Source organism: Lytechinus pictus, chromosome 3 (genome assembly GCF_037042905.1).
Source record: "Lytechinus pictus isolate F3 Inbred chromosome 3, Lp3.0, whole genome shotgun sequence".
NCBI lineage: Eukaryota > Metazoa > Echinodermata > Echinoidea > Temnopleuroida > Toxopneustidae > Lytechinus > Lytechinus pictus.
Genome location: NC_087247.1, coordinates 49,606,266 through 49,632,152, shown reverse-complemented (window position 1 = coordinate 49,632,152; position 25,887 = coordinate 49,606,266). Strand labels below are relative to the sequence as shown.

Genomic DNA, 25,887 nt, shown 5'->3' with positions numbered 1-25,887 from the left:
AGAGTAATATACACAAACACATAAATTAACCTATAGATAGATATAAACAGGCAGAAAAAAGACAGAGGAATGGGTAGATAGAGAAATTGATAGAGATAGATAGACAGACAGACAAGGGTTATTAATGAGGAGGAACATTACCCAAATGCAAATTAAAAGCGTTTCTTTATGAAAATGAAGTAGGGGAATACGAGAGTTAGCAGTCAAGGGCAACTCTTTTCCATAATCTTTTTCCTTTCCTCTTTTATTCCCCCTTTCATCACTTCAGAAATCTATGGGGAATAAAAGTGCCACACAAGGATAAGATAGTATCGAAGGTGTAAGTAAATACAATCAATCAATGTAAATCCAGGGACTTTTAATAGCTAGATGTGATCTCATATGCTCCTGGTCTTTGATAGTCATATTGCCCTAGACCAGCTTCAAAAGTATACGGTAAATTACAATCACATTATATCTCGGTTGTTCAGTATTACTTTTCTCAGAAAGCTTGTGTCCACAAAGGAGCGGTGTATTTTTTTTCAAGTCAGTAGAGCAAACTATAGGAGACAAAGTTGGTAAACATAGCAGATGATCCCTTCTTAAAGGATGACTAATCCTGAAAGAAAAATCTCCATGACATATGCCCTTTGTTTCCGCAGATTTCCACATTATGCAATTTAAGTCAACAGACTGTTAAAGTCACAATACATGAATGACATCATAAATCATTATCCAAATAAATGTCAAATTGCATGTAGTTCTTAAGTGAAGAGTGACATCTATATTCACTTCAAATGTACATTGTACTCAAGATTGTTTAAAACAGAGATAGAGAGAGAAACAAAACAATTTAAAGCACAATTTCCATAATGACATATGAAGACATGCAATAGTTAGGGTTTATATTAATATTGGCACAATTTCATATCCTTTCCAAGGAAAGGAAAATGGATTTCTCTTTTTGTTAAGGGAGGAGTGGTCAACTGCCTGCTCTATTCCACTGTATGCCCAGGAACAATTTGGGAGCAATCAGGATGATTTCAACATATGCATAAGGCAAACAATTGCCCCCTGCACCTGTATGAGAATTTAGAAACATATTTAGCAACATTTCACAAATAAAATATTACAAAGACACTTTTTTTCTTTTCTACATTTCTATATGAATATGTATTTTTATTTCATCCTGTCAATGACATTTATAGTAATATACTGTTAAATGAATAATTGCTTTTTAAAGTAAATTGTATAGCAATGATTTTTTTTCATGAATTAAGACAATACACAGAGTTGCTCCAAGAGCTCATTTCACATAGAGTTGAGTTTAAATTCAACTCACAAAAATCAAACATAACTTGCATTTCACCCATTCAAAAGTGCACATTCAAGACCTACATTTGATTTTGTGCATTGGGTCTGATGTCTAGTGAAAATTCTCATTTCATCTGTAAAATCTGTAATATTCGTGCCCTTGGCCATCCTGCAGCACTTTGAAGAAAAAAAAAGATATGGAAAAAATTAAAGATATAATATGAATATATATTATATATATGTAATTAATGCTAATAAACATCTAAGCACTATTAAAAATATCACAATTTTTAACGTTCCTCAATAACACACATGAATACTTAGTTGCCATTTGGTCCACATAATCATTATGTAATTTTAAACATCAAACTAAAGATTGAAATAATCTAATTTCACATAAAAATATATTTGATCAAAAATAAACATCATAATAAACTCATTAGTCATTATCATTCACAACTTGAAATAGTACTGATGATGTTCCAAATATGTTATTGCTAAAGCCTACTTCAATAAACACTTTAATACATTAGATACTGAAAAGAGGTGGTCCCTGTACAAAGCATATTGGAATTAGTACAGAATTTAGATGTAAATGGGTAAAATTAAGGGAGGCTGGGTTGAAGTGGGATGCAGAGTTTGGTAGGATACAGCATAACAATCCGATTATCTGAGTATTAAGTAGGCCTATATCACATTTTCCTTGAGATGAAGGGTTGTCATTTGCTTCTATATATAAAAAGGTACATGTTGGCCACTCAATAGTAATATCATTTCAAAATAGACAAGTTGAGCAAAAAATAAATGGCAGTCAAAGTTCATTAACAATTGTAGGGACAGTGACTTTTCTGTTTCAAAAGAATGTTTGTGAAAACTTGTAATTCTGTTTTTAATCTGAATTGAAAATGGAAATTCTGTTTTGTCATAGAAAATGTACAGAGTAAGAAACATGAATTCAGTTTCGCAAAGATAACTTCAATGAATATCCACATGAAAAGTAAAGAACCAAAACAGATTTCCTGATTTGATTTACTGGTAAACGTAAATTCACTTTCCCTTGACCTTCATGAGCTTCTTAAACTAGTCTGCAGATGCAGCAGTATCAAGGAAGATGGGAAGCTCTTTGAAGCCAATTAATTCATACACACTGGTTAGGCTTTAGTCATTGCCTTAACCCCCCCCCCTCAAAAAAAAAAAAAAAAAAGCAACAAGGCCTAAGTGATTTTGTGTCTCGCCCACTTATGGGAACTACCAGAAAAATTGTGATTTGCGAGGGCACGCAAAAGAATTGTATCAAAACTTTGTTGTGAAATAACTTGGATGGAATAACATTTGTCATAAGTGAGTCATGCAATTAATTTCAATGTTGACCTCCAAATGAACTTTGACCTTACCATGGTGACCTCCGAACACAATAACATGCAGGTCTCCTAAGTACACATGCAACCCAAGTTTGGTATAAAAGTGACTTACAGTTGCAGAGTTATGTGTCATAACATTAACCTCAAAATAACCTTTGACCTTACCATGTGACCTCATAGAGGTAATAATTCTACAATAATTTTAATACATGATTAAACAAAAATAAACCATATAAAACATGAAATGAATTTGATTTATTTTACTGGCATTGGATTTTCTTCAGAGAATAGTTCAGTATAGAAGGTTACAAGTGCCACTGCATATAGATTTAGGTGGAATGAGATAAGTAGGTCTACTTGTTCCTGGTATAAGCATCCACAGATCTATTCTTACCAAGAGGTAGAGGAACCTTATAAAATGAGTTTAAAGTTTGCTCTTTGAGATACACAAAAAACTCATTTTATAAGGTTTACCATTGAGAGGTACTAGTCATTACATAAGTTAAGTAAAACTTAAAAAGAATGAGTAAAATATTCGATACAATGAGTTATGAGTAAAAAGATAGAAAATAAGATTAGTGCTGGTTGATATTTTGATTTTGATGTTAGTCAATTATTGCCAGCAAAATATCGCCCATAACACGATATATAGCCGAGTCTGAAGATTCATCATATATTTCATTATGATCTGCAATTCCATGAATGCAGGGAAGGGAGGAAATGAAAGTAAGACTTTCATCAGTGCTTTCCAGGAAATGCAGGCATTTGGGGACCAATATGAAGTTCCAAATTGGTTTAAAATAATACAGAACAGCATTTTGGTCATTAAATAGTGATTAACTTTTCATAATCATCAAACCCTTATCCAATATTTAATATATTTTTTAGATATTGCATAATTTTGATAATATTGAAATATCACCCAGCACTAAAAAAGATATAACAAGTGGAGCGCCTCTGTCAAAGTTGTATGAACTAGACCAATAAACTTTCAAAGTTATGATAATAATTCAACAGATACCCACAACATGGCCAAAGTTCATTGACCTTTGACCTTCGTTATGTGACCTGAAACTCGCACAGGATGTTCAGTGATACATGATTAACCTTATGGCCAAGTTTCATGAACTAGGTCCATATACTTTCTAAGTTATGCTGTCATTTCAAAAACTTAACTTTCGGTTAAGATTTGGTGTTGACGCCGCCACCGTCGGAAAAGCAGCGCCTATAGTCTCACTCTGCTTCGCAGGTGAGACAAAAATCACAGCATTTTTAAGTTTGCCTCGTTTTATAGAAAAGTGATTAAGGCTGTGTTTCCAAATTGATGAGCCAATAATGCAAAATTCACATTTTTTTTCTAATAGATTGTATCTATTGAAACTACAAATGTTCAAATTTATTTTCTTGTTAAAATCTTTTGAGTCCTTTTGATAATATGTAAGATCAAAATTACTGTAACTTCTTTGACTAAAGTGATGAAGAAAATATAAAATAAACAAGAAAAGTTGTGGCATATATGGGAAAATTCCCACCTCCTTGTATACGTTTCTTTACCTTTTATAATATATGATAGATATACATATTTTGATGGCTTTTAAGATGAAATATGATCCAAAAAATATTTCTACATTTTTTTAATTCTAAATTTTAATCAAGATACACCAGCCTTCTGAAAGAGAGAAACTCTAGAATTAAATATATGCATAATATGCCAGCAGTCAGACTTTATAAGGTTTCTATGTAGGTAACTATAACAAACATATGACAGAAGATAAAATATAAGAGTAATCAAGCACTCCAATCACACATAATATTTACAGGTTATTAGAGCATGTGTTTGTAATCCTGATTGACCTGCTATGATAAACTTGTGTAAAAATCATATGACATTGAGTCTACACTACTTGCCACTCTCAAGTTGCTTCTGAACCCAGTTCTTGATGGCCTGATTAAAAATGAAACAATAATTAATGAAATAAGCTTACTCTGAATTAATCACAAAGCCGGGGAAAGATAGTGTTTACATTATTACCAGAGGAAGGATTGGTTGGTCTCATCCAGTACACTGAAACCAGAAGTTGGTTTTATTTACATTCAACATCAAATTGAAAATGACTTAGAACAGATATTCCATTTGACTGTTTCATAACAGTTCTTATCAGTGACTTTCAGAGAAAATTTTTTAAGCTACCGGGGTATTCAAATACTCGCATCTTTTTTTAGTAAAAATCACCGACAAGATGCTAATAAAATACTCCCTTGATGAACATCCCCATCACAATCACTCACTGTAATAGTAAATAAATAATTACCATTGGTGAAAGTGAAGGGACAAAATTATAATTTCCTTGGTGATTTGGATTCCCAAAGCAAAGCTGAGGAATTAGTGTTTTTTTATTTTTATGGATGAAATGATAGCTTTTCTCATTGACAAGAACCACCTTGCATTCAACATCAGAACAATCGAATCATAAAAAAGGGAACAATGCTCTCTAAACAAGTGGAGTGTCCATAGTAGTCTCACCTGCATTAGTGTTGAATTTGCATCATACCCTTTGAAAATGCAATATAAGTATCCAAGGCCATAATAACCCAATGTTGCGAATGCCCAGTTAAATTGCTTCAATGCCCCTCTTATGGGCCTTGAAACTTTTTAATATACACTATTTGTAAGGTAATTAATGAATTATGCCCTATAGAAAGTTGCCTCATCCTAAAATATTGAAATTTGATCTAATATTCATGTGAAACCAAGCACAAAAACTTTTAACATACGATTGCCATTTCATAATGCCTATTGTCAATAAAAAAGTTTGTGCAATAACTTTAAATCTTTATAAAAAGATTTAGCTAGCTTTTAAAAAATGATTGTTGTTTGTTGTTTACAGCAAATTGAGACCCAAACTTACCAGGATGCCTTCAACAACAGGTTTGCAATACAGATTTAAGAAGTCATCTGTGATTGGTTCATCAGAATGTTGTTGACTAGCCGTAAGAGCAAAGGCACCATCAAAGTTGATGTAGCAGAGGCGGACAGTGAACTCATCATCAGGACGAAGGAAGGCTGGACCACCAGACATAACCTACAAAAGAAAGATTACAGTTTATGAAATTTGCTTGTAGAGAGGTCATTAATTAAAGTTGAATGGGATATATACATCTAAAAGTTGAATGTTGCACTAACTGCAATCTTAACACCATTATGCCACACCTGCAAAGGCTTGCTTGGGTCCTGAACTGCTAAAACAGAACCTGTTCCTTAACTAGAACATAAAAGCTTGATCATTGTAGTCTCATCATACAATGCAACACAAATTGGTTTGTCAACTATATTCTTTAAATGTTGCGACTACAAAAATTTTACCAATAAATCTATAACACAATGCAAAAGCGATTTTGTGTCTCGCCCACTTATGAAAATAACCCGAAATATCGTGAATTGCGAGGGCACGCAACAGAATTGTATCGAAACTTCATTGTGAAATGACTGGGATGGAATAAGAGTCTTGCATGTAAAATTTAAAGTCAAAATGAACTTTGACCATACCATGTGACCTCCCAACACAATAGCATGCAGGTCCCCTAAGTACATCTACCATCCAAGTTTGGTTGAAAAGTGATTTACGGTTGCAGAGTTATGTGTCATACGAGAGTTGCAAGGAAACTTTAAACGTTGACCTGAAAATGACCTTTGACCCTATCATGTGACCTCCGACTGCAGCATGACATGCAGGTCTCATAATTACATCGACAATCCAAGTTTTGGTGAAAAGTGACTCGCGGTTGCAGAGTTAGGTGTCATAAGAGAGTCTTGTATGTAAACTTTAACGATGACCTGAAAATGACCTTTGACCTTACCATGTGACCTCCAACTGCAGCATAACATGCAGGTCCCCCAAGTCCATCTACCTTCCAAGTTTGGTTGAAAAGTGACTGACGGTTGCAGAGTTAGGTGTCATAAGAGTCTTGCATGTAAACTTTAATGTTGACCTGAAAATGACCTATGACCTTACCATGTGACCTCCGACTGCAGCATAATATGCAGGTTCCCTAAGTCCATCTACCATCCAAGTTTGGTTGAAAAGTGACTTACGGTTGTGGAGTTATGTGTCATAAGGTTTGTGACAGACGGACGACATTTTGATCCCTAAGTCTCGCCTTCACCTCTGGTGGGCAAGACAAAATATGATTAGAGAATACTTCATCATTTTATAGCAATCCCTGTCAACAGGGTAGAGTAGAAGTAATATGCTTTACTTCATTTAATTATTTAAGCAACGGCTCCCTCACTTGGTCAAGATTGAAATGAGGTGTGATAGCTCAGTGACAGATCAGTCAGTAGAGCAGAGGTTTTGATTCAGTTAACCCATGTTCGATTCCCATTCGGTGCGTTAGTTCCCTTAAAGGCCAAGTCCACCCCCCAAAAAATGTTGATTGCAATAATAAACAAGTGGAACGCCTCTGGCAGTCTCGCCTGCATTACGCGATTTAATATACATGTAGCAGCAGTGCTAACTTTGAAAACTACAATAAAATAATCATTCACAAAAACACCATTCATATAATGACATAATACCACGTTCATTGACCATAAATGACATTTTAACGGTGACTTAAGACTTGTCAACTACACCCATGTCCACATTTCATTCACTCTATCCATAAACTTTCAAAGTTATGATGGCAATTCAACAATTACCCCAACATGGCCTAAGTTTATTGACCTTAACTGACCTTTGACCTTGGTTTTGTGACCTGAAACTCACAGGGGATGTTCAGTGATACTTGATTACTCTTATGTCCAAGTTTTATGAACTAGATCCATAAACTTTCAGAGTTAGGATGGTAATTTAACAAATACCCCCAACACGGCCAAAGTTCATTGACCTTAAATGACCATTGACCATGGTCATGTGACCTGAAACTCGCACAGGATATTCAGTGGTACGGTACTTGATTAACCTAATGTCCAAGTTTCTTGAACTAGATCCATAAATTTTCAAAGTTATGATGGTAATTCAACAAATACCCCCAACTTGGATAAAAGTTCATTGACCCTAAATGACCTTCGACCTTGGTCATGTGACCTGAAACTCAGGCAGGATGTTCACTCATACTTGATTAACCTTATGTCCAAGTTTCATGAACTAGATCCATAAATTTTCAAAGTTATGATAGTAATTCAACAAATACCCCCAACTTGACCAAAGTTCATTGACCCTAAATGACCTTTGACCTTGGTCACGTGACCTGAAACTCGAGCAGGATGTTCACTAATACTTGATTAACCTTATGCATAAGTTTCATGAACTAGGTCCATATACTTTCTAAGTTATGATGTCATTTCAAAAACTTAACCTTCGGTTAAGATTTTGAAAATAATTCTCCCAACATGGTCTAAGTTCATTGACCCTAAATGACCTTTGACCTTGGTCATGTGACCTGAAACTCAGGTAGGATGTTCAGTAATACTTGATTATCCTTATGGCCAAGTTTCATGAACTAGGTCCATATACTTTTTAAGTTATGATGTCATTTCATAAACTTAACCTTAGGTTAAGATTTGATGTTGACGCCGCCGCCGCCGTCGCCGTCGGAAAAGCGGCGCCTATAGTCTCGCTCTGCTATGCAGGCGAGACAAAAAATCAAACTAGCATAATGCAGAAAATTTCATCAAAATTAGATGTAAAATAAGAAAGTTATGACATTTTAAAGCTTCGCTTATTTTTCACAAAACAGTAACATGCACAACTCCTTGACATGCAAATGAGACAGTCGATGATGTTCCTCACTAACTTTTTCTTGTTTTTTATTGTTTGAATTATACAATATTTCATTTTTTTACAAATTTGACAATAAGGACCAACTTGACTAAACCATATAGTATTAAACAATGGTATTTCCATATGTTCAGGGAGGAATTACTCATTGTTTCACTTGACAATGAGGAAAAAATAAGAATATTTCATATAATAAAATACAAAAAAAAATAGTGAGTGGAACACGTCATCAGTCTCATTTGCATACCAACCAGGATAACTGTTTTGTGAAAGTAAGTAAAACTTCAAAATGTCATAACTTTCTTATTTTACATCCGATTTTGATGAAATTTTCAGTGTAATACGCTTGTTAGATTTTTATCTTTGTATCCAAATAAACTTTTTGTTGGGGGGATTTGTCCTTTACACATTAATCCTCATTACCAATAAATGATATCATATTTTTGATCAAAATTTGTCAATAAGTGATTAATTAAAAGAACTTCACATGATCATATGGATTTTCAGGTTATTCAAAATGTTGGCTTAAAAACTCACTACATGTATTTGTGAAAAGATTTTTAAGCCACCTTATGGTGAGACAATAAAATGCAACTCAAAAATATTTTGAATCAGTGGGTACACAGGACTACAACAGCTTGCCACAAGTAACTCTTCCGGTGCATGGTGACTACGCGTGACAATTTCTAATCAGGAATAAGTGCATAGCATCAACTTTTGATCTTTTGCTAGTACATAATGCAGTGGAGTAACTTAAGAGTAACAACAGAAAATAGAAAATGGCCACCCATGCAACAGAATTGTAATGTTATGGGTTTTGATAAATTCGAGCAAGAACATTGAGAAATCCTGTTCGGTATTCTTATTTCGATAGCTCTAGTTGGTTAAGGAAATATAGGTCTTAAAGTAATGGATGTTCACATTCTTCAGTGACATGATTAATTTCCTGTGCATTTTTTTCTTTATACAACTGGTCTCTGCCGGAAAATCACCAGAGGTCACTAGTTAAAAAAAAAAGAAAAAAAGGAAAAAAGATGAGTATGACTCGGCCCTAATCATTATGATTGGTGATTAACAGTAGAATTTGAACACGGGCGATCATAATGACTGAATGTTTTATGCTGATCGTAGTACAGGATAAATACTGTGAAAAGGGTGTGATATGAACCCAAGCAATCATAATGACGGGTACTCCTTTCAAAACAAAAAGATGAAGAAAATTATAATCTTGATGGTCTTGAATAATGCAGCAGTTTGGGAATTTAAACCAAGGACACGTATCAATGGCATCTTTCCTGACAAATCAACAATAAAATAAAATAATAACTAGCATATTAATGATGTGGAGCTCATCCGGCGTCTTGCAACGAAATTCAATACAATTTTTTATTTCAGCCCAGTTGACACTGTAGTTAATTTTATTTGTGACATAAATTGAGGAAACAGAATTGAAATTGATGAAGAAATGACAGAGAAGAAGCATTTTTTGTGATTAATGAACATATTTCATATAGATAAGCATAAATAACTTTCTAGTCAAAATTTCTAAATTCTGTGTAGAACCTTGGTGAGCCTCATGGAGCTCTCAGATCGAACAAAAAAAAATCAAATTCAGTCAACAAAGAAATAAGCATTATTTGTAAGTTTTGAAAAATATGCATTAATTAGCATATTTAATGAGTTTCAAAATTCTGTGTAGAATTTTGTATCCTCACCTAGAGCTATCATGTAAAGCACACAAAATAGAAATTGATCAACAAATGAAGGAGAAAAGCATTTTTGTGATTTATGAATAAATTAGCATGAATAATTTTTTAAGTCAAACTTTCAAAATTATATGTGGACGTTTGGTGACCCAAATGTAGCTCTACCAGATGGATGAAAAAATATCAAAATTGGTCAATAAATAAAGAAGCATTTTTTTGTGATTATTTTGTGATGTGAATAAATTAGCATAAATAATTTTCTAGTCAAAATTGCAAAATTCTGTGGAGAAATTTGGTGAACCTCATGAAGTTGTACCAGATGGAAGAAAAAATAAAATAAATTGGTGACAAGTAAAAAAGATGCATTTTATGTTTTTTTTTTAAAATACGCATAATTAATTTTGCATATATTAGCATACAATTTTTCTAGTCAAATTCAAAATTCTGTGAACAGCTTTGGTGAACCTCATGAAGCTCTACCAGGAGGAAGCCAAAAAAAAAAAATCAAAATCGGTCAACAAACAAAGAAGCATTTTTTGTGAATTTTGAAAAATGCGCATCAATAAGCATATATCTAATGAGTTTCAAAATTATGTGTAGAAGTTTTGAATCCCCCACCTAGCGCTATCATATAAAGCAAACAGAATTGAAATCGGACTTGAAATGACGAAGAAGAAGCATTTTGAAATTCAATCAACAAATAAATAAAGATGCATTTTCTGTGATTCATGAATTTTGCATTAATTAGCATACCTAATTTTCTTCTCAAAATTTCAAATTCCTGTGTAGAACTTTGGAGAACCTCATGAAGCTCTACCAAATGGAAGAAAAAAAATTGAAATTAGTCAACAAATAAAGAAGAAGCATTTTATGTGAATTTTGAAAAATACGCGTAAAAATTTTTCAAGGCAAAACATCAAAATTCTGTGTAAAATTTGGTGAACCTCATAAAGCTCTACCAGATGGAAGCAAAAAAAAAATCAAAATCGGTCAACAAACAAAGAAGCATTTTTTGTGAATTTTGAAAAATGCGCATCAATAAGCATATATTTAATGAGTTTCAAAATTCTGTGTAGAAGTTTTGAATACCCCACCTAGTGCTATCATATAAAGCAAACAGAATTGAAATCGGACTTGGAATGACGAAGAAGAAGCATTTTGAAATCGATCAACAAATAAATAAGGATGCATTTTCTGTGATTTATGAATTTTGCATTAATTAGCATACATAATTTTCTACTCAAAATTTCAAATTCCTGTGTAGAACTTTGGTGAACCTCATAAAGCTCTACCAGATGAAAGCTAAAAAAATCAAAATCGGTCAACAAATAAAGAAGCATTTTTAGTGAATTTTGAGAAATGTGCATAAATTAGCATATTTAATGAGTTTAAAAATTCTGAGAAGAAGTTTTGAATCCCCCACCTAGTGCTATCATATAAAGGCCCCCTCACACCTAACCGAATTGCCTAAAATTTGCCTTGCGATAGCTTGCAAAGACATTTAAAAAAAAATCCTTTTCAATGGTAACTGATAGTAAATCATACTTACCCTTCGTGTTTGGGTTCGTACACCTTCTGAACTAACAGCTGCGATTATTCAAATTTGCGCGGAAATTTTGAACATGTTTAAAATCTCCCGACGAATTGAGAAATCGTTGGTCATCTGTTTGAATTTGCATCTCTTATTTAGTCTGCGGTAATTGTTTGTGTGTTTTTGTCGCGCATAGTCCCTCTTCGCGCTTTTGCCAAAATGGACCGATCTCGAAAGAACCCATAACGAAGCAACACGATGACACAACGAACAAGATTGCCTGATCTATTCCCTCATCTTCGTTTCTAATCGCGCGCCATATCAAACCATTGCTCACTGTTCCTTTTTCTTATTGGGTCATATCAACCCTTTGCTCGCCTTCGGCCGCAATTTCCTCAAAGAGGTGAACCGAAAAATCGATATCGTTTGAATGTCATATTTATCCTTCGCTTACCGCTCGTTGATAAAATTTAACAATAGTTACTGATCGCATGATTTGACGGAAATTTTGTTTGAATTCGTTGAATTCGCATGCATTTTGTTCATTTTTCCCTTTCGTCATCCTTCGTCCGCCAACATTCAGTCAGGTGTGAGGGGGCTTTAAAGCAAACAGAATTGAAATGACAAAAAAGCATTTTGAAATTGTGGACGGACGACAGATGCCACGTCACAGCATAAGCTCATATGGCCCTTAGCCTGGGGCCTGATGAGCTAATAATTCAATATTCATATAGCATCTATTAAAAATGTATCTTGAATATTGTAATTATTACTGCACTCACAGCTACATCTGCTTCTTCTAACAGTGCCTTGCACATGGCTTCACCAGTTGTGATGCCTCTCTTTGCTAGGGCCTCACGTATCACCTCAAAATCAGGAAAGATGTAGAATCCTCCTCTTGGCATGATTGCTTTCACTCCAACAGATGTCAGCTCTCTGTAATCCCAAAAAGGCAGATAGGTGAAAACTTCAATATCACAACTGATTTTTTTTTCCTTAACATTTGGTGCATTATGGGATATTTTCTGTATTACTCCCCTCTCATTTCCTTTTATACACCAACAAGATAAGCATTTGGTGAGGAGATCTTGGAAGTCTCATTTAAGTACAAAATTTCTTTGGAGGACTTTAAATGCTTGTATATGGCTGTAAAGTGCTGTAAATCATCATCATCATAATTATGATCACTATTATTATCAATAATTTCAGAAAATAATGGAAAAGCAAATATGAGAAATACAGCAGACCAATAAAAGTAATAGCGTTATTTCCAAACCTAACTATATTTTTCCTTTTAGTTAGCTGTTGCCAAGCTTTATAAGAAATCAACATATTTTCTCTGGATTCAAGGAAGGATTTAAGAATAATCTAAATGTAAAAGTAAGCCAGTATAATAGTTTTCTCACCTGTGACAGAATGCAGCTACAGCCTGAAGGATCTTTGATGTGTGATACACATATCTCTCACACTCTTCATCAAAACGAAAGAGCTATGAAATAAATTCAGTAGGAAAAACATCAAGATGATTATTAGAGAAGTGAAAGTTTATTTATTTATTTATTCATTGCAACCAGAAAGAAATATCACTATTCAATTCAACCAATCACAAGACAAACATTCTCTATGTAGAACAATGCAAATTCATCTTGTAAAAAGATAAACAGTAAATGAGTAAATGATGACAATAAAAGATAAGAGTAACACCTGCATATAGGGCTTTCATAGACTTCAAGATGGTATTGTGTCCCAGTCAGGTGAGCCCCATGTATATTAGCATGTCTATTTGGAGAATAAGCATGTTGCTATTAATATTATCATTATGAAAATAAACTACTATTACTACTTTTTCTCATACTTTATTTAACATTGAGAGAGTGAGGGGAGGGAACTTAGATTCTGAGGTATAAAAAAAGCACACTGATCCTTTAATAATCTTACAAAATTAGGGTTCTAGACAGCAAAACTTTAAAATGTATGCCTCTACCATTGTCACACAAATTTCTAGAATTTTCAAACAATTATCCCTGAAACCTTTAACCTTTCAACTTTCAAATCTACTTTGACCATCAAATCTAGCTTTCCCCAAAATATAGATGAGATTTCAGTTGTCCTCTCAATGAGAAAATGCATGGACTCACCCAAATAGCTGCATGTTGTACAGGTCCTGAGGCACATGAATAAGTGTGACTTGCAGCACTGCATACAGCCTTGTGTAAAACCTTCAACTCTGGGGGATATATACTGTAACCTAGCTGGAAGGCAAGGTTAAGAAAAGATCATCTACGTCAATTGATTACAGGTACATTTCTATGTAACATGCATCTTCAGACTCAAACTCTTTTGCTTTCAATTTAACAAGGAGACAACATGTAATGTCATCAATACCCTCTAAACTCAAAATATAACATCAAGTATAACAATCTACACCCCATTAATTTGTGAGTTTTATAATACATGCGAGCAGGGGAATGTGGGTTACACATGTATGGCTACTGATTAATCCTTATTCTTCCCTGCGCTTGGGAACAATAACATGCTATAGCCAGGCCAACAAGGTTAAGTATTGGTTGACCCAGGCGCATGTATTATGTAACTTATGAATCCTCCAATGAATCTTGTAGGTTTAAATGTATTGGATTTCCCTTCTCTCAAACCATTTCAGATATGTTTGTAAAATGATCCAATACTAAACTTCTATGTTCATTTTAAACATCTTTCCCTATACATCTTACTAAATTTCAATATTATCCTACAAATTTCACAGACTTTTGATTCACAGTATAGGTAATGGGCAAGTTGTTTTATAATATTTAAAGGCCTTACCTCTTATGTCCAAGTAAATTGGCTATTAACTATCAGGGAAATCAATATCATGCGAGGGGTGTAGAGAAAATCAAAGGGACAAAAATGATAGGGTGTAGAGATGATGGGGGTGGGGAGAAGAGGAGGAAGTAGCAGAGAGAGAAAAAATGTACAAGAGGGATAAGGTATATCACTCACCCGCCATCCACCAGCACTAGCCCATTTAGAAATTCCACTAGACAGAACAGTACCTTCGGGATAATACTGTAAAAAGACAGAAAATAGATGACGTGGTCTTGAATATCATAATCCACTCAGCTTTCTGCAGTTTCCAACAAGAGAAAAAGTGACAATATAGTAACTGGATGCCATTAAAACTATACTAAGAGCTATGTACATCATCAAGATGCATTCTCCAGGAATATTTGCATGAGTCATATTAAAATAAGTTCTAGCATGATTAAAGTGATAGCAGCCATCAACAACATGTCATAAAGTTAATACAAATTAGAAAAATACACCGAACAGAAATTAGGCTATTTATATAAATATGACACAAAAGTGGCATAGCAACTTTGGGGGTCTTGATTTGGTTATTTTTTTTTGTTTTTTTCTTTATATTTCATCACAATAAGTTTCCCTGAATTACAACAATCACTTTAAACTATCATATAACAGACAAACTCCTAAATACATACTGTAGCAACATGCCCATATCACTGGGGAAATTTCCAAAATATATTTGGTCAGGAAGTGACTTTGCACATTCTGAAAGCAAGAGGAGACTATAAACTATTCCAATAATCAAAGACTAATCTTTATAGAATGATTAGACATAACACCTTGGCTAGCGTCTTGTGGCAGCATTCAAAGTTTGTTGCAGCATAGATCTCATCACTAAGCACAATGATGTTATGTTTCCTCAAGGCAGAGCTGAAAACATAACACAGAAACTTTCTTATTACTGATAAGGGACGAAAACAGAAAAACAAATGGCTCTGGTTTCAAACATATATACAGCTCTTCAACATGCAATCACAATCATATTCAAGGGAGGAATGTACCCGCTTTAACCCAATGTGACGAGCAGACGACAGGATAATGTATTTTAAACAGGTGTTTCAACAATGCTTTTCAAGTGTTTCAACAATACAGACATTTTCATTCGGCGACAGTTTCTCAGAGCAACAAAATAAAGTCAAGATTCTAACATGGCTCGTCCAGTTCTTAATAATGCATTAATACGTTTTGTGGGCATAAGAGGTATCAACAAACAGAAATAACCATAATTCAAGTCAGATTTACACACGAACAAGAATAAATTATTATACAAAATAAGTTCACTTATTTGATATTTGAAAAAGAAATTCGTCAAAACAATGCTTCTAGGGGCAAATACTGATATTTCACTTCTGCAGAAGCGAGTCAGCTCCGAAGGGTTTACATCGGCACGCCAAAGGGAATTTCACACCCCAGTGGAATACTTTGTAAATAATTGGGATGCTTTTTTATTCCTATAGATTTTTTAATGTATTGTGCTTGAGTTTGCTTTCGTTCTATAACACGTCCCTGCATATTCTTAGAAAATTATTCATGCACATCCAAGAAAATACCCTCACATGATCATGTTCAGTGGCAGATCGAGCCAGGTACGAATACAATACCATTTCATGTGCAGTATTGTTTGTAAATAATAGTCATCCCATCGAAACTGTTATATCTTACCCAGCTGGATCGGCTCCTGATTGTGCTGAATGAGATACCACAATTTGTATCTGGTTCTAGTTTCTTCAAACACTTTGAATTTTGACAAACAAAATACTTTGCATTGAAATGCTTATAACAACAACATTAATAGCAAAGACCATGCATACTTCAACTTTATCAAATGTGTAATGAAATGAAAGGGAGTGTCAAAGAGCTGAACATGTTCCAGTCATTTGTATAGTCATGTGTAACTTTACAAAAAATCCTTTGCACACAGACAAAGCTCCTACATTTCTTTCCAAGTTTAAGATTCTAAAAAACATGAACTCTAGTCACATTTTTATAACAGAGTCCAACAAAATGACAAAGGTGCCTTATGCTTCTGGGAGAAATGGAGCAATTGCTCAGTATTCAGCAAAATACAAGAAATAGCTTTTTCAAAGGTATAACTCATGATTGGTGAATAAACAGTATCTCATCAAATGGGCAGCCAAAATCTTTGTAAGCTGCATGCATTTGCTTGAGGACTGTACTATGATAATTGCACATTAGACTTACCTCAGGGCTATGAAGTCCTCCTCGCTATATGCAGTGCCAGCTATATCAATAAGTACAACAAAAGAGAAAGGCCATCACCATTATTTTGGAACCTAGGACGGTGTATGCAACAATGCCTTTGAAATTTGATATCAAACAAAAAATTGTAGTGTACAATCTATCTATTCATCATGTTCAATACTAGCTAGCCCAGCTATACTATCGCGTCGTGTTGCACAGCTCAGTCGCGAATCGAGGGGGCCGGGGTAAAAAAAAACAACGTATAATTCACTTTTTCCCTATCAAAAAAATGTGTGACATCAGCAAGGACAATGAACTATTTCATGGCAAACATTTTTCGAAGTAAAACTTTCTGATTTCTTCTTGTGTACACTCTCAATGCAACTATCTTAACCCTAAAAGGACTGGGCTATTTGAGACGTATTGCCAGTATTTAAAAAAAAATTCTTTGGTTTTAGAATTTTTTTTTTCATCTTCTGTTTTTCATTGTTTTTTTCAATGGAAATTATTACAGACCGTTTAACAACTAAATTAAACCCTAAATTGATAAGGCAGACCAATTAGAATGAAAAATAATCACCCTTTTATGAATTTAATCTCCCATATACTTAGTACATAAAGTATAAAAATGAGCCATTTACGGCATGATATTGTCTCGTAAAGCGTTCCGATGCTACACCCTTAGGTCGCGGATTTGGCCTCAAAAGTTGCGCGAGACTTCAAAGAAAAAAGTCACACAATTTTGTGGCGCTACCTATTTGCGTTTTGGAAATATTGCGCAAAGCATAGAGGGGGGAGGCCATCAGGCCCCCCCCCCCAGTCCTTTTAGGGTTAAAGTAAGGGATATAATGCTATTTATATCCTACATAAATTAAATCCTGTGTGCTAATTGGTTTAAATAGCATCATGTGACCAAACATATTCTCACTATTTTGCGAAAAAAGTTAAAAATGAAACGCCCACTGAAGAAAATTTACTATTTCATGACGTCAATGATGGAATAGTGCACTAGTCTATCATTGACGTCAAAGACCAGGCACTACTCCGCATTCCACGCGCTGAGCACGTGGCTTCAGGAAAAGTAGGTCAGTCAGTGCAGTGGGTTTATTGGCTCAGATTAAAAAGGATGAACTACGAGTACAAGAACTAGATTATCAAGATCTATTGCTCTAACTTATTAAAGTAGGATATGAAAACAAATATACCAGGCCTTTATTTTGAAAGTACAGAGGCAATTATTCATCCTCGATTGTACTGTCAAAATTACAATTTTTCCCTTGGGGCTTTGCCCCTCTGGAAAAATAGTAATGCCAGTCCAACATCGGACTGTATAATATTTATCTTATGCTACCATAATTTAGTTGTCAAAAGTGTTTGTACTGTAGGCAAATATCCTGATTGAAATTGTAATAAACCTGTGGGTATTGACTATAATATTCAGATGGGTCTTGATTCTTGAACATACTCACTTGGATTGTCTGGATTGCAGAGAATCAAAAGTCGGTTCCTCTTCAGCTCATGTTGTTGCAGGGTCTGGGAAATTAATCAAAATACATTTCAATTGCTTCTTGTCAGAGCTGCATTGCCAAAATTACCTTTTAAGGTCATCAGAGATAGAAATGTATTAATTCAACAGAAAATGTTATTGCCTCGTTTTGTATTAAATTGTGCCTTTTAATTCTAACCTATAGATCTCTGCATATGGCTTAGACCAAGTCCATCCCATCCCTACCAGCCATGAATGAATCTTTCTCCATGAAGAACTAAAACAAAATACTAAAGACTAGTGTTTGTGTGTGCAACATTGGATTACAAATATTAAGAACTACATTTCTAAAAACATATCTTAGAATGCTAAAATTCATAAACAAGAGAATAATGAAATAAAAGATAACAAGAGTGTTGCTAAGGCAAGCACACGGTACGCCCGCCTGTAAAGCAGAAAATGGAGATATCGTTCAAGCAAGAAAAGTGGAAGGTGGCGACTTCACCTTGATTGTCTGACCTCAATATCAAAAGAATTCCCGAGATCTACGCTAGTATCATACAAACCAAGTTATATGAGCCTAAAGGTTAAGTTAAACTGAAGTTATCGCGTTTACAAGGACTGCAGAAGGTTACGATGAAAATACGTCACTGTGACCTTGACCTTTGGACCTCAAAATCAATAGGCTTCCTGGATCCATGCTAGTATCATACACACCAAATTATATGAGCCTAGGTTAAGTTCAACTGAAGTTATCACGTTTACAAGGACTGCAGAAGTGTACAATGAAAATACGTCTATGTGACCTCAACCTTTGACCTTTTGACCTCAAAATCAATAGGCTTCCTGGGATCCATGCTAGTATCATACACACCAAATTATATGAGCCTAGGTTAAGTTCAACTGAAGTTATCGCGTTTACAAGGACTACAGAAGGGTACGATGAAATATTCAAAATACATCACTGTGACCTTGACCTTTGGACCTCAATTTCAAAATCAATAGGCTTCCTGGGATCTATGCTATTATCATACACACCAAATTATACGAGCCTAGGTTAAGTTCAACTGAAGTTATTGCGTTTAAAAGGACTGCAGAAGGGTACAAGGAAAATACGTCACTGTGACCTTGACCTTTGACCTTTTGACCTCAAAATTAATAGGCTTCCTGGGATCTATGCTAGTATCATACATACCAAATTATATGAGCCTAGGTTAAGTTAAACTGAAGTTTACAGGGAAAAATTAACGGACGGACACCGAGCGTGACACCATAATACATGTACGTCCCGTCGAGACGGGCGTATAAAAATAGATGACAATAGTCAAGCAATGAGTGAATAAACTAAATAAGTACTAGCACAATGAGTATAGCAAACACAAAAAGTAAGTCATCTTTTTTCCAGGTCATATTTGTGATCTGTATTGTACACAACAGCTTTGTATGTTCAACTGCCTGGAGCACATCTAAATCTTTTATCTCAATTTTTCAGACTGAAGGTTAGCCATACATGTATATTTAGTAATATTGAGTTGATGGATTAATGCATCCTTCAACAAGAACATTTTAAAAAGCCACATGAACTTCTATAGAGCAGAAACAACAGAGCGAAGTTGAAAATGGGAGGAGGGGGGCACAGGGAAAAAAGGGTTCTTCTTTAAAAAATGGAACTATCTAAAATAATGAAAAAATAACAAAACATATCTACCCCACTTTAAAACATACAGAGTGCATAAGCTTTCAAATCTCATGGAACTTATATAGCAGGTGGGATCAGGGGCAACGGACTATATTTTTGTTGCGGGGGGGGGGGCAAAACCTTTAAAAAAAACACTTATCAAAAGGGATAAGATTATGTTTCTGCCTAAAGTAACTCCTAACTCTTAAAAATATTTTTTCTTTACAATAACAATGTTTTTGTAGTGTGTTGATATAAAGGCATAGAAATTTCTTCCTCTTGAAATGATTTTATTTGTTGAAGAGTGATCATGCCTGCTATGAGGACGTGATATAAAGTTAACATTTAGACTAATATGAAGCTAATTCTGAATTTCAATGTCAACAATGCAGATCTGTGAGAATCATTTAATAAAGCAACAAGTGGAGCGCCTCTGGCAGTCTCACCTGCACTACGTGATTCAATATAGCAGCAGTGCTGACTTTGAAAACTACTATAAAATAACTATTCACAAAAAACACCATTCATAATTCATATGATACAGTACGACGTTCATTGACCCTAAATGATATTTCACCTTGATCATGTGACCTAAGACTTGTCAGTGATACTACTTTATTACCCCTATGTCCACAATTCATAAACTCTATCCATAAACTTTGAAAGTTATGACAGCAATTTAATAATTACCTCCATCAAGGCCAAAGTTCACTGACCTTACATGACCTTTGACTTTGGTCATGTGACCTGAAACTCGCACAGGATGTTCAGTGATACTTAATTACTCTCATGTCCAAGTTTTATAAGCCAGACCAATACATTTATCATAGTTATGATGGTAAATCAACAAATACCCCAAAATGGCCAAAGTTCATTGACCCTAAGTGACCTGTGACCTTGGTCATGTGACCTGAAACTCACACAGGACGTTCAGTGATACTTGATTACTCTTACGTCCAAGTTTTATGAACTAGACCAATTCAATTTTCAGAGTTATGATGGTAATTCAACAAATACCCCCAACCTGGCCAAAGTTCATTGAATTCAAATGACCTTTGACCTTGGTCATGTGACCTGAAACTCACACAGGACGTTCAGTGATACTTGATTATTCTTATGTCCAATTTTTATGAATCACATCTATAAACTTTTAACGTTATGATGGTAATTCAACAAATACCCCCAACCTGGCCAAAGTTCATTGAATTCAAATGACCTTTGACCTTAATCATGTGACCTGAAACTCAGGCAGGATGTTCAGTATACAAATGATGCATGGGTTAGAGTGGGTCAGTAGGAACTGTGTGCACAAGGTAACTTTGGCATGGTTTAACCCACGAGGCGCAGCCGAGTGGGTTTAGACCATAATGCCAAAGTTACCGCGTGCACACAGTTCCACTGACCCACGAAAGAAACCCATGCATCATCTGTTTTATAGAATGGAAAAAATTTATTGAATAAACCACAAAGTAATGATTTACCGGATGCATGATAATTTCATGCGTCCGGTAAATTCAATTTACCGGACGCATGAAAATATTTACCGGACGCATGATTTTTTTTTACCGGACGCATGATTTATTACCAGATGCATGAAAATTCCAAAATGTAATGCAGACCCTTTGATAACCCTGGACAACATAAATATGTATGCCTAACTTAATAATATGTTGGCACAAAGGCATTATTATACCCAAAATGCCAGATACAGCTTTGCATCTATGAGGCAGCCTCAGACCTCCAATAGTTGTGTGATTGCCCGGGCCACGCCGGGGGCCAGTGCCTACGGCTGCCTGGGCCTGCAGTGCAGATTTGGCTGTGCACAGCCAGCCCAGGGCAGTAGATCTATAACGTTAGATCGTATGTCTGGATTTCTCAACTAACGAGTATGCAGGCAGTTTTAATCCCTATGACAATTACGGTACCGTATTTGTACTTACAGATCATTTTGCATCCTTTATTTGATTCATTCTGACTTGATCGAAAATTCAAAATTTTGACGTAAACAAGCGTAACAGTACATGCGCGATGACATCACAATGACCTTTTTGGATGATAGCTTGTTTACAGTGGATATCGTTTGATTATCGGGATATCGTTCATGCAGCCCAGTAAAAATTCTTGCATAGCTCTCAACCAATCAGATTGCTGGGATTTTCCCATCCATTCTATAATAATATTTGATTACACTTATGGCTGAGTTTCACGAACTAGGTCCATATACTTTTTTAGTTATGATGACATTTCAAATTAACCTTAGGTTAAGATTTTGAAATTGACTCCCCCAACATGGTCTAAGTTCATTGACCCTAAATGACCTTTGATCTTGGTCATGTGACCTGAAACTCGGGAAGAATGTTCAGTAATACTTGATTAACCATATGTCTAAGTTTCATGAACTAGGTCCATATACTTTCGAAGCTATGCTGTCATTTAAAAGACTTAACCTTCGGTTAAGATTTGATGTTGACGCTGCAGTCGGAAAAGCGGCGCCTATAGTCTCACTCTGCTATATAAAAATGAGTGGTTGAAATATGAACCTACCGCCAGTTTGTTAACCTGTTGGAAACTGGCTCATTATGATATCAAACACATTTTACATAGACCTCAGCCCACAGGCAAGCAGGCTCATTCCCCAATGCACTACCATAATATGCATTTATATATGAATACATTTCTAAAACCCACATTTGGTGTGTTTATATTCTGGGGGGGGGGGGGCACTTCCATTGATGAGTGGATACCATGCGTGACCATGGAGTCTCGAAAAGCACCCTAAACAAGTATTTTCCATATTCTGATAATGCACCCCTTAACAAGTATTGGTGTGTGAAACCCTACCCTTAACAAGTATTGGAAACAAAACGATACTCTTGGCAAGTATTCCCTGAATTGAACTCCTAAACAAGTACAGCGATATTTTAATAGTTATGTCGGTCGGTTTTACTTTTACCTACATCATTGGGTTTAATACGGCCCCACCTCCCACAAATTGTACTCTAAACACGTAGTGTTGACTGTTGGGGCAAAAAAGTACATCCTTTATAAAACATTTTAGTCTTGTCTATACCCTCTCAAATTGACCCTAAACATGTAGCTTTCCTGGCGAAATAGATACCCTTGTTTTCATTATTTTAGTGTTTTTGACACCCTTATTACCTTAAGTATGTAACGTTCCCTATCTTGTAAAAGACATCCTTTTAAAGTGTTTTTTGATCGCACGTGGTATCCACTCGTCAATGTAAGTGGCCCCCTGGGGATTATACAGTGCGTATCAAAAAAAAGTTTACACTTTGAAAAAGCCATGGGAATTAACAAATATACAACATGTGGGTAATTTTTTCACATATATTCTTGGATTGAATCTAACTTACCCTGCGAAACATTTCTCATACATTTCCCTTACACTTTGAGTCAATTGAAGTAAAAACGGATAGATGCGAGCATTTTGTAAAAATTTTACAACCAAAACTAAAAATTTTGCCACCAAAATTAAAAATTTAACACTTAGTAAGCACAACCTTTTACCTTTTTGTGCCAGCTGGATCCGAGGACATAACTAAATCTAAACAAAAGCTGATATCAGACATCTCCAACATTTTTTCACTAAGTTTTTATCACTTAAAGTGGGTTTACATTTCATTTTTCATTTAATACTTGTTTCTCCACACTTTTCCCAAGCTTGACAATGATTAACAAAATGAAAATCAAGCCTAGGCCATTTCATGAAAATCACAGCTCAGTGTAAAGCAAATATCGTCACGATGGCCTCGGTGTGTGGGGGAGTGGGGTGGGGCGCAATGGCACTCTTCATAGTGTTTGGGCAAGGAAACAAGTTTAAAATAAGGTAAAAGATATCTTCAAATCAATTTTACTAGCTAAATTCCATATGTTCGCCATGATTGAGGTCTACTTTTATTCGCATAACTATTTCGAAGTTCTGCGCAAATCATTTTTCACCAACTTTTCAAAAGTAAGTGGTGCTCACTCAAGCGGAAAGTTTTTTTGACAGTTATATCGTCATTTGCTTAAATGGATCTGTACCAAAGTTAAAATGAGGAAAATTATTCAGGATATTACAAATGTATAATTTTACAGGACTTTTTCTAAGTGTAAACCTTTTTTTGATACGCACTGTATAGCAACCTATATATGATTTAAACCAGCTTTTTAGAGTTCAGACTTGAAAATGACACCACCTTTGATAGAAATGTTTCAAAAGAGAATAAAGGTCCCTAGCGTATGAATTTACAAAGGAAAAAATATGAACATGTATTTCCTGCATTATTAAAAAGATTTTACCTGCTCAAGAAGAAAAGGGGTTAGTTTCCAATTATCTTCAAGGGTAGTTTTGATAGTAAAGACTCTCTGATTTGCTAGCTGGGTCTGTGGCTTGTATGTTGTCCAGGAAGGTGATAAGAGTAGAATATCTATCAGCCCCAACAAGAAATAGAAGAAAAGGGTGACATAGTCCATAATATGAATCATACGCCAATTTACAGTCAAATATGAAATCAATATTTTGGCTAACTGGAATTCTGATATTCCTGGTATCCATTCATGAAATAATATTTTCAAGTATAGAACCTTTGTAAATACCATATTGATTTTAGAATTGGAAGTAACAATATTCTAAACAATATCCTCTCCACACTGGATAGTATACTATCAAAACAAAGATTGTTGGTTTAGATCAAGTTCTGTTCTAATTTATTGAGAGAAAAAAATCTTCCTTAACCAACATCATTTGTGTTTCCACTTGTCGTTTTTTAATTATTCTGTGTTCAGACTTGTTATAACATCTAAAACCCAAGTATTGATATGCAGTAATGTAAAAGTGAAGAAAGAGGATCAAACAAATCAAATAATACCTCCATTGAAGACATTTATGAGCAAATAGATGAGCTCCTTTGATCCAGGGCCAACAACAACTAAATCGTCTTGAAGTCTTAATCCATCTCGTTTCTCATGGAAGCTACATATGGATGCTCGAAGTTCACTAAGGCCTGGTAGGGGGAAGACATACAAATAAAACCTTTCCTCAATACATGAACATGTAGATCAGTCTTGAATACAAAAATCAATATAATGCAAATATGAAAAAGAGTGTCGCTAAGGCGAGCACATAATACGCCCGCCTGTAATGCAAATGGAGTTAGTGGTCGAGCAAGAAAAGTGGAAGGTGGCGACTTCACCTTTGACCTTCTGACCTTAAAATCAATATAATTCCTGGGATCTGTGCCAGTATCATACACACCAATTTATATGGGCCTTGGTTACGTTGAACTAAATTTATCGCGTTAACAAGGACTTCAGAAGGGTAAGATGAAAACATGTCACTGTGATCTTGACCTTTGACCTTTTGACCTCAAAATCATTATCCTTCCTGGCTGGGATCCTTGCGAGTAACATGCACACCAAATTATATGAGGCTAGGTTAAGTTAAACTGAAGTTATCGCATTTAAAAATGAATGCAGAAGGCATGTCAGTGTGACCTTGACCTTTTTTACTTCAAAATCAATAGGCTTCCTGAGATCCATGCTAGTATCATACACACCAAATAATATGAGCCTAGGTTAAGTTAAACTGAAGTTATCGTGTTTACAAGGACTGCAGAAGGGTAAGATGAAAACATGTCAGTGTGACCTTGACCTTTGACCTTCTGACCTCAAACTCAATAGGTTTCCTGGGTCCATGCTAGTATCATACACACCAAATTAGATGAGCTTAGGTTAAGATAAACTTAAGTTATTGGGTTTACAAGGAAAAGTTAACGGACGGACAGACAGACGAACAGACACCGAGCGTGATACCATAATACGTCCCATAGGACGGGTGTATAAAAATATAAACTGATATATAGCGTGATCATTGTGCAGTCATGTAACAAGAACTTGCAGCATGATTTTATATGATCTTGTTTCAATATGGTGGCGGAATGAAATAAAAATTTACATAGTGACAGTGGTGAGATTTGGACCTAA

General features: G+C 35.1%; 1 protein-coding gene across 1 annotated transcript; it reads right to left on the bottom strand.

The window, feature by feature from the left end:
• Window positions 1-1,132: 1,132 nt before the first annotated feature.
• On the bottom strand, window positions 1,133-25,599 carry LOC129255523 (aspartate aminotransferase-like). Its single transcript, XM_064096004.1, has 12 exons — window positions 25,571-25,599; window positions 24,774-24,937; window positions 24,205-24,332; window positions 18,208-18,271; window positions 16,739-16,778; window positions 15,316-15,406; window positions 14,672-14,737; window positions 13,810-13,923; window positions 13,078-13,160; window positions 12,454-12,607; window positions 5,564-5,737; window positions 1,133-4,599 (listed from the first exon to the last, which is right to left on the bottom strand). The coding sequence occupies exons 1-12, from the start codon at window positions 25,597-25,599 to the stop codon at window positions 4,555-4,557; spliced, it is 1,152 nt and encodes a 383-aa protein (XP_063952074.1). The 3' UTR covers window positions 1,133-4,554.
• Window positions 25,600-25,887: the final 288 nt, after the last annotated feature.

Bases quoted from the DNA above. Each gene is read 5' to 3' on its own strand.
- LOC129255523 (XM_064096004.1), bottom strand. From the start codon at position 25,599: ATGGACCCAGGAAACCTATTGAGTTTGAG. The intron at 24,333-24,773 runs GTATTATTTGAT...TGGGGCTGATAG, and splicing joins CATAAATGTCTTCAATGGAG to ATATTCTACTCTTATCACCT. The intron at 4,600-5,563 runs GTAAGTTTGGGT...ATTTTTAATCAG, and splicing joins CTGTTGTTGAAGGCATCCTG to GCCATCAAGAACTGGGTTCA.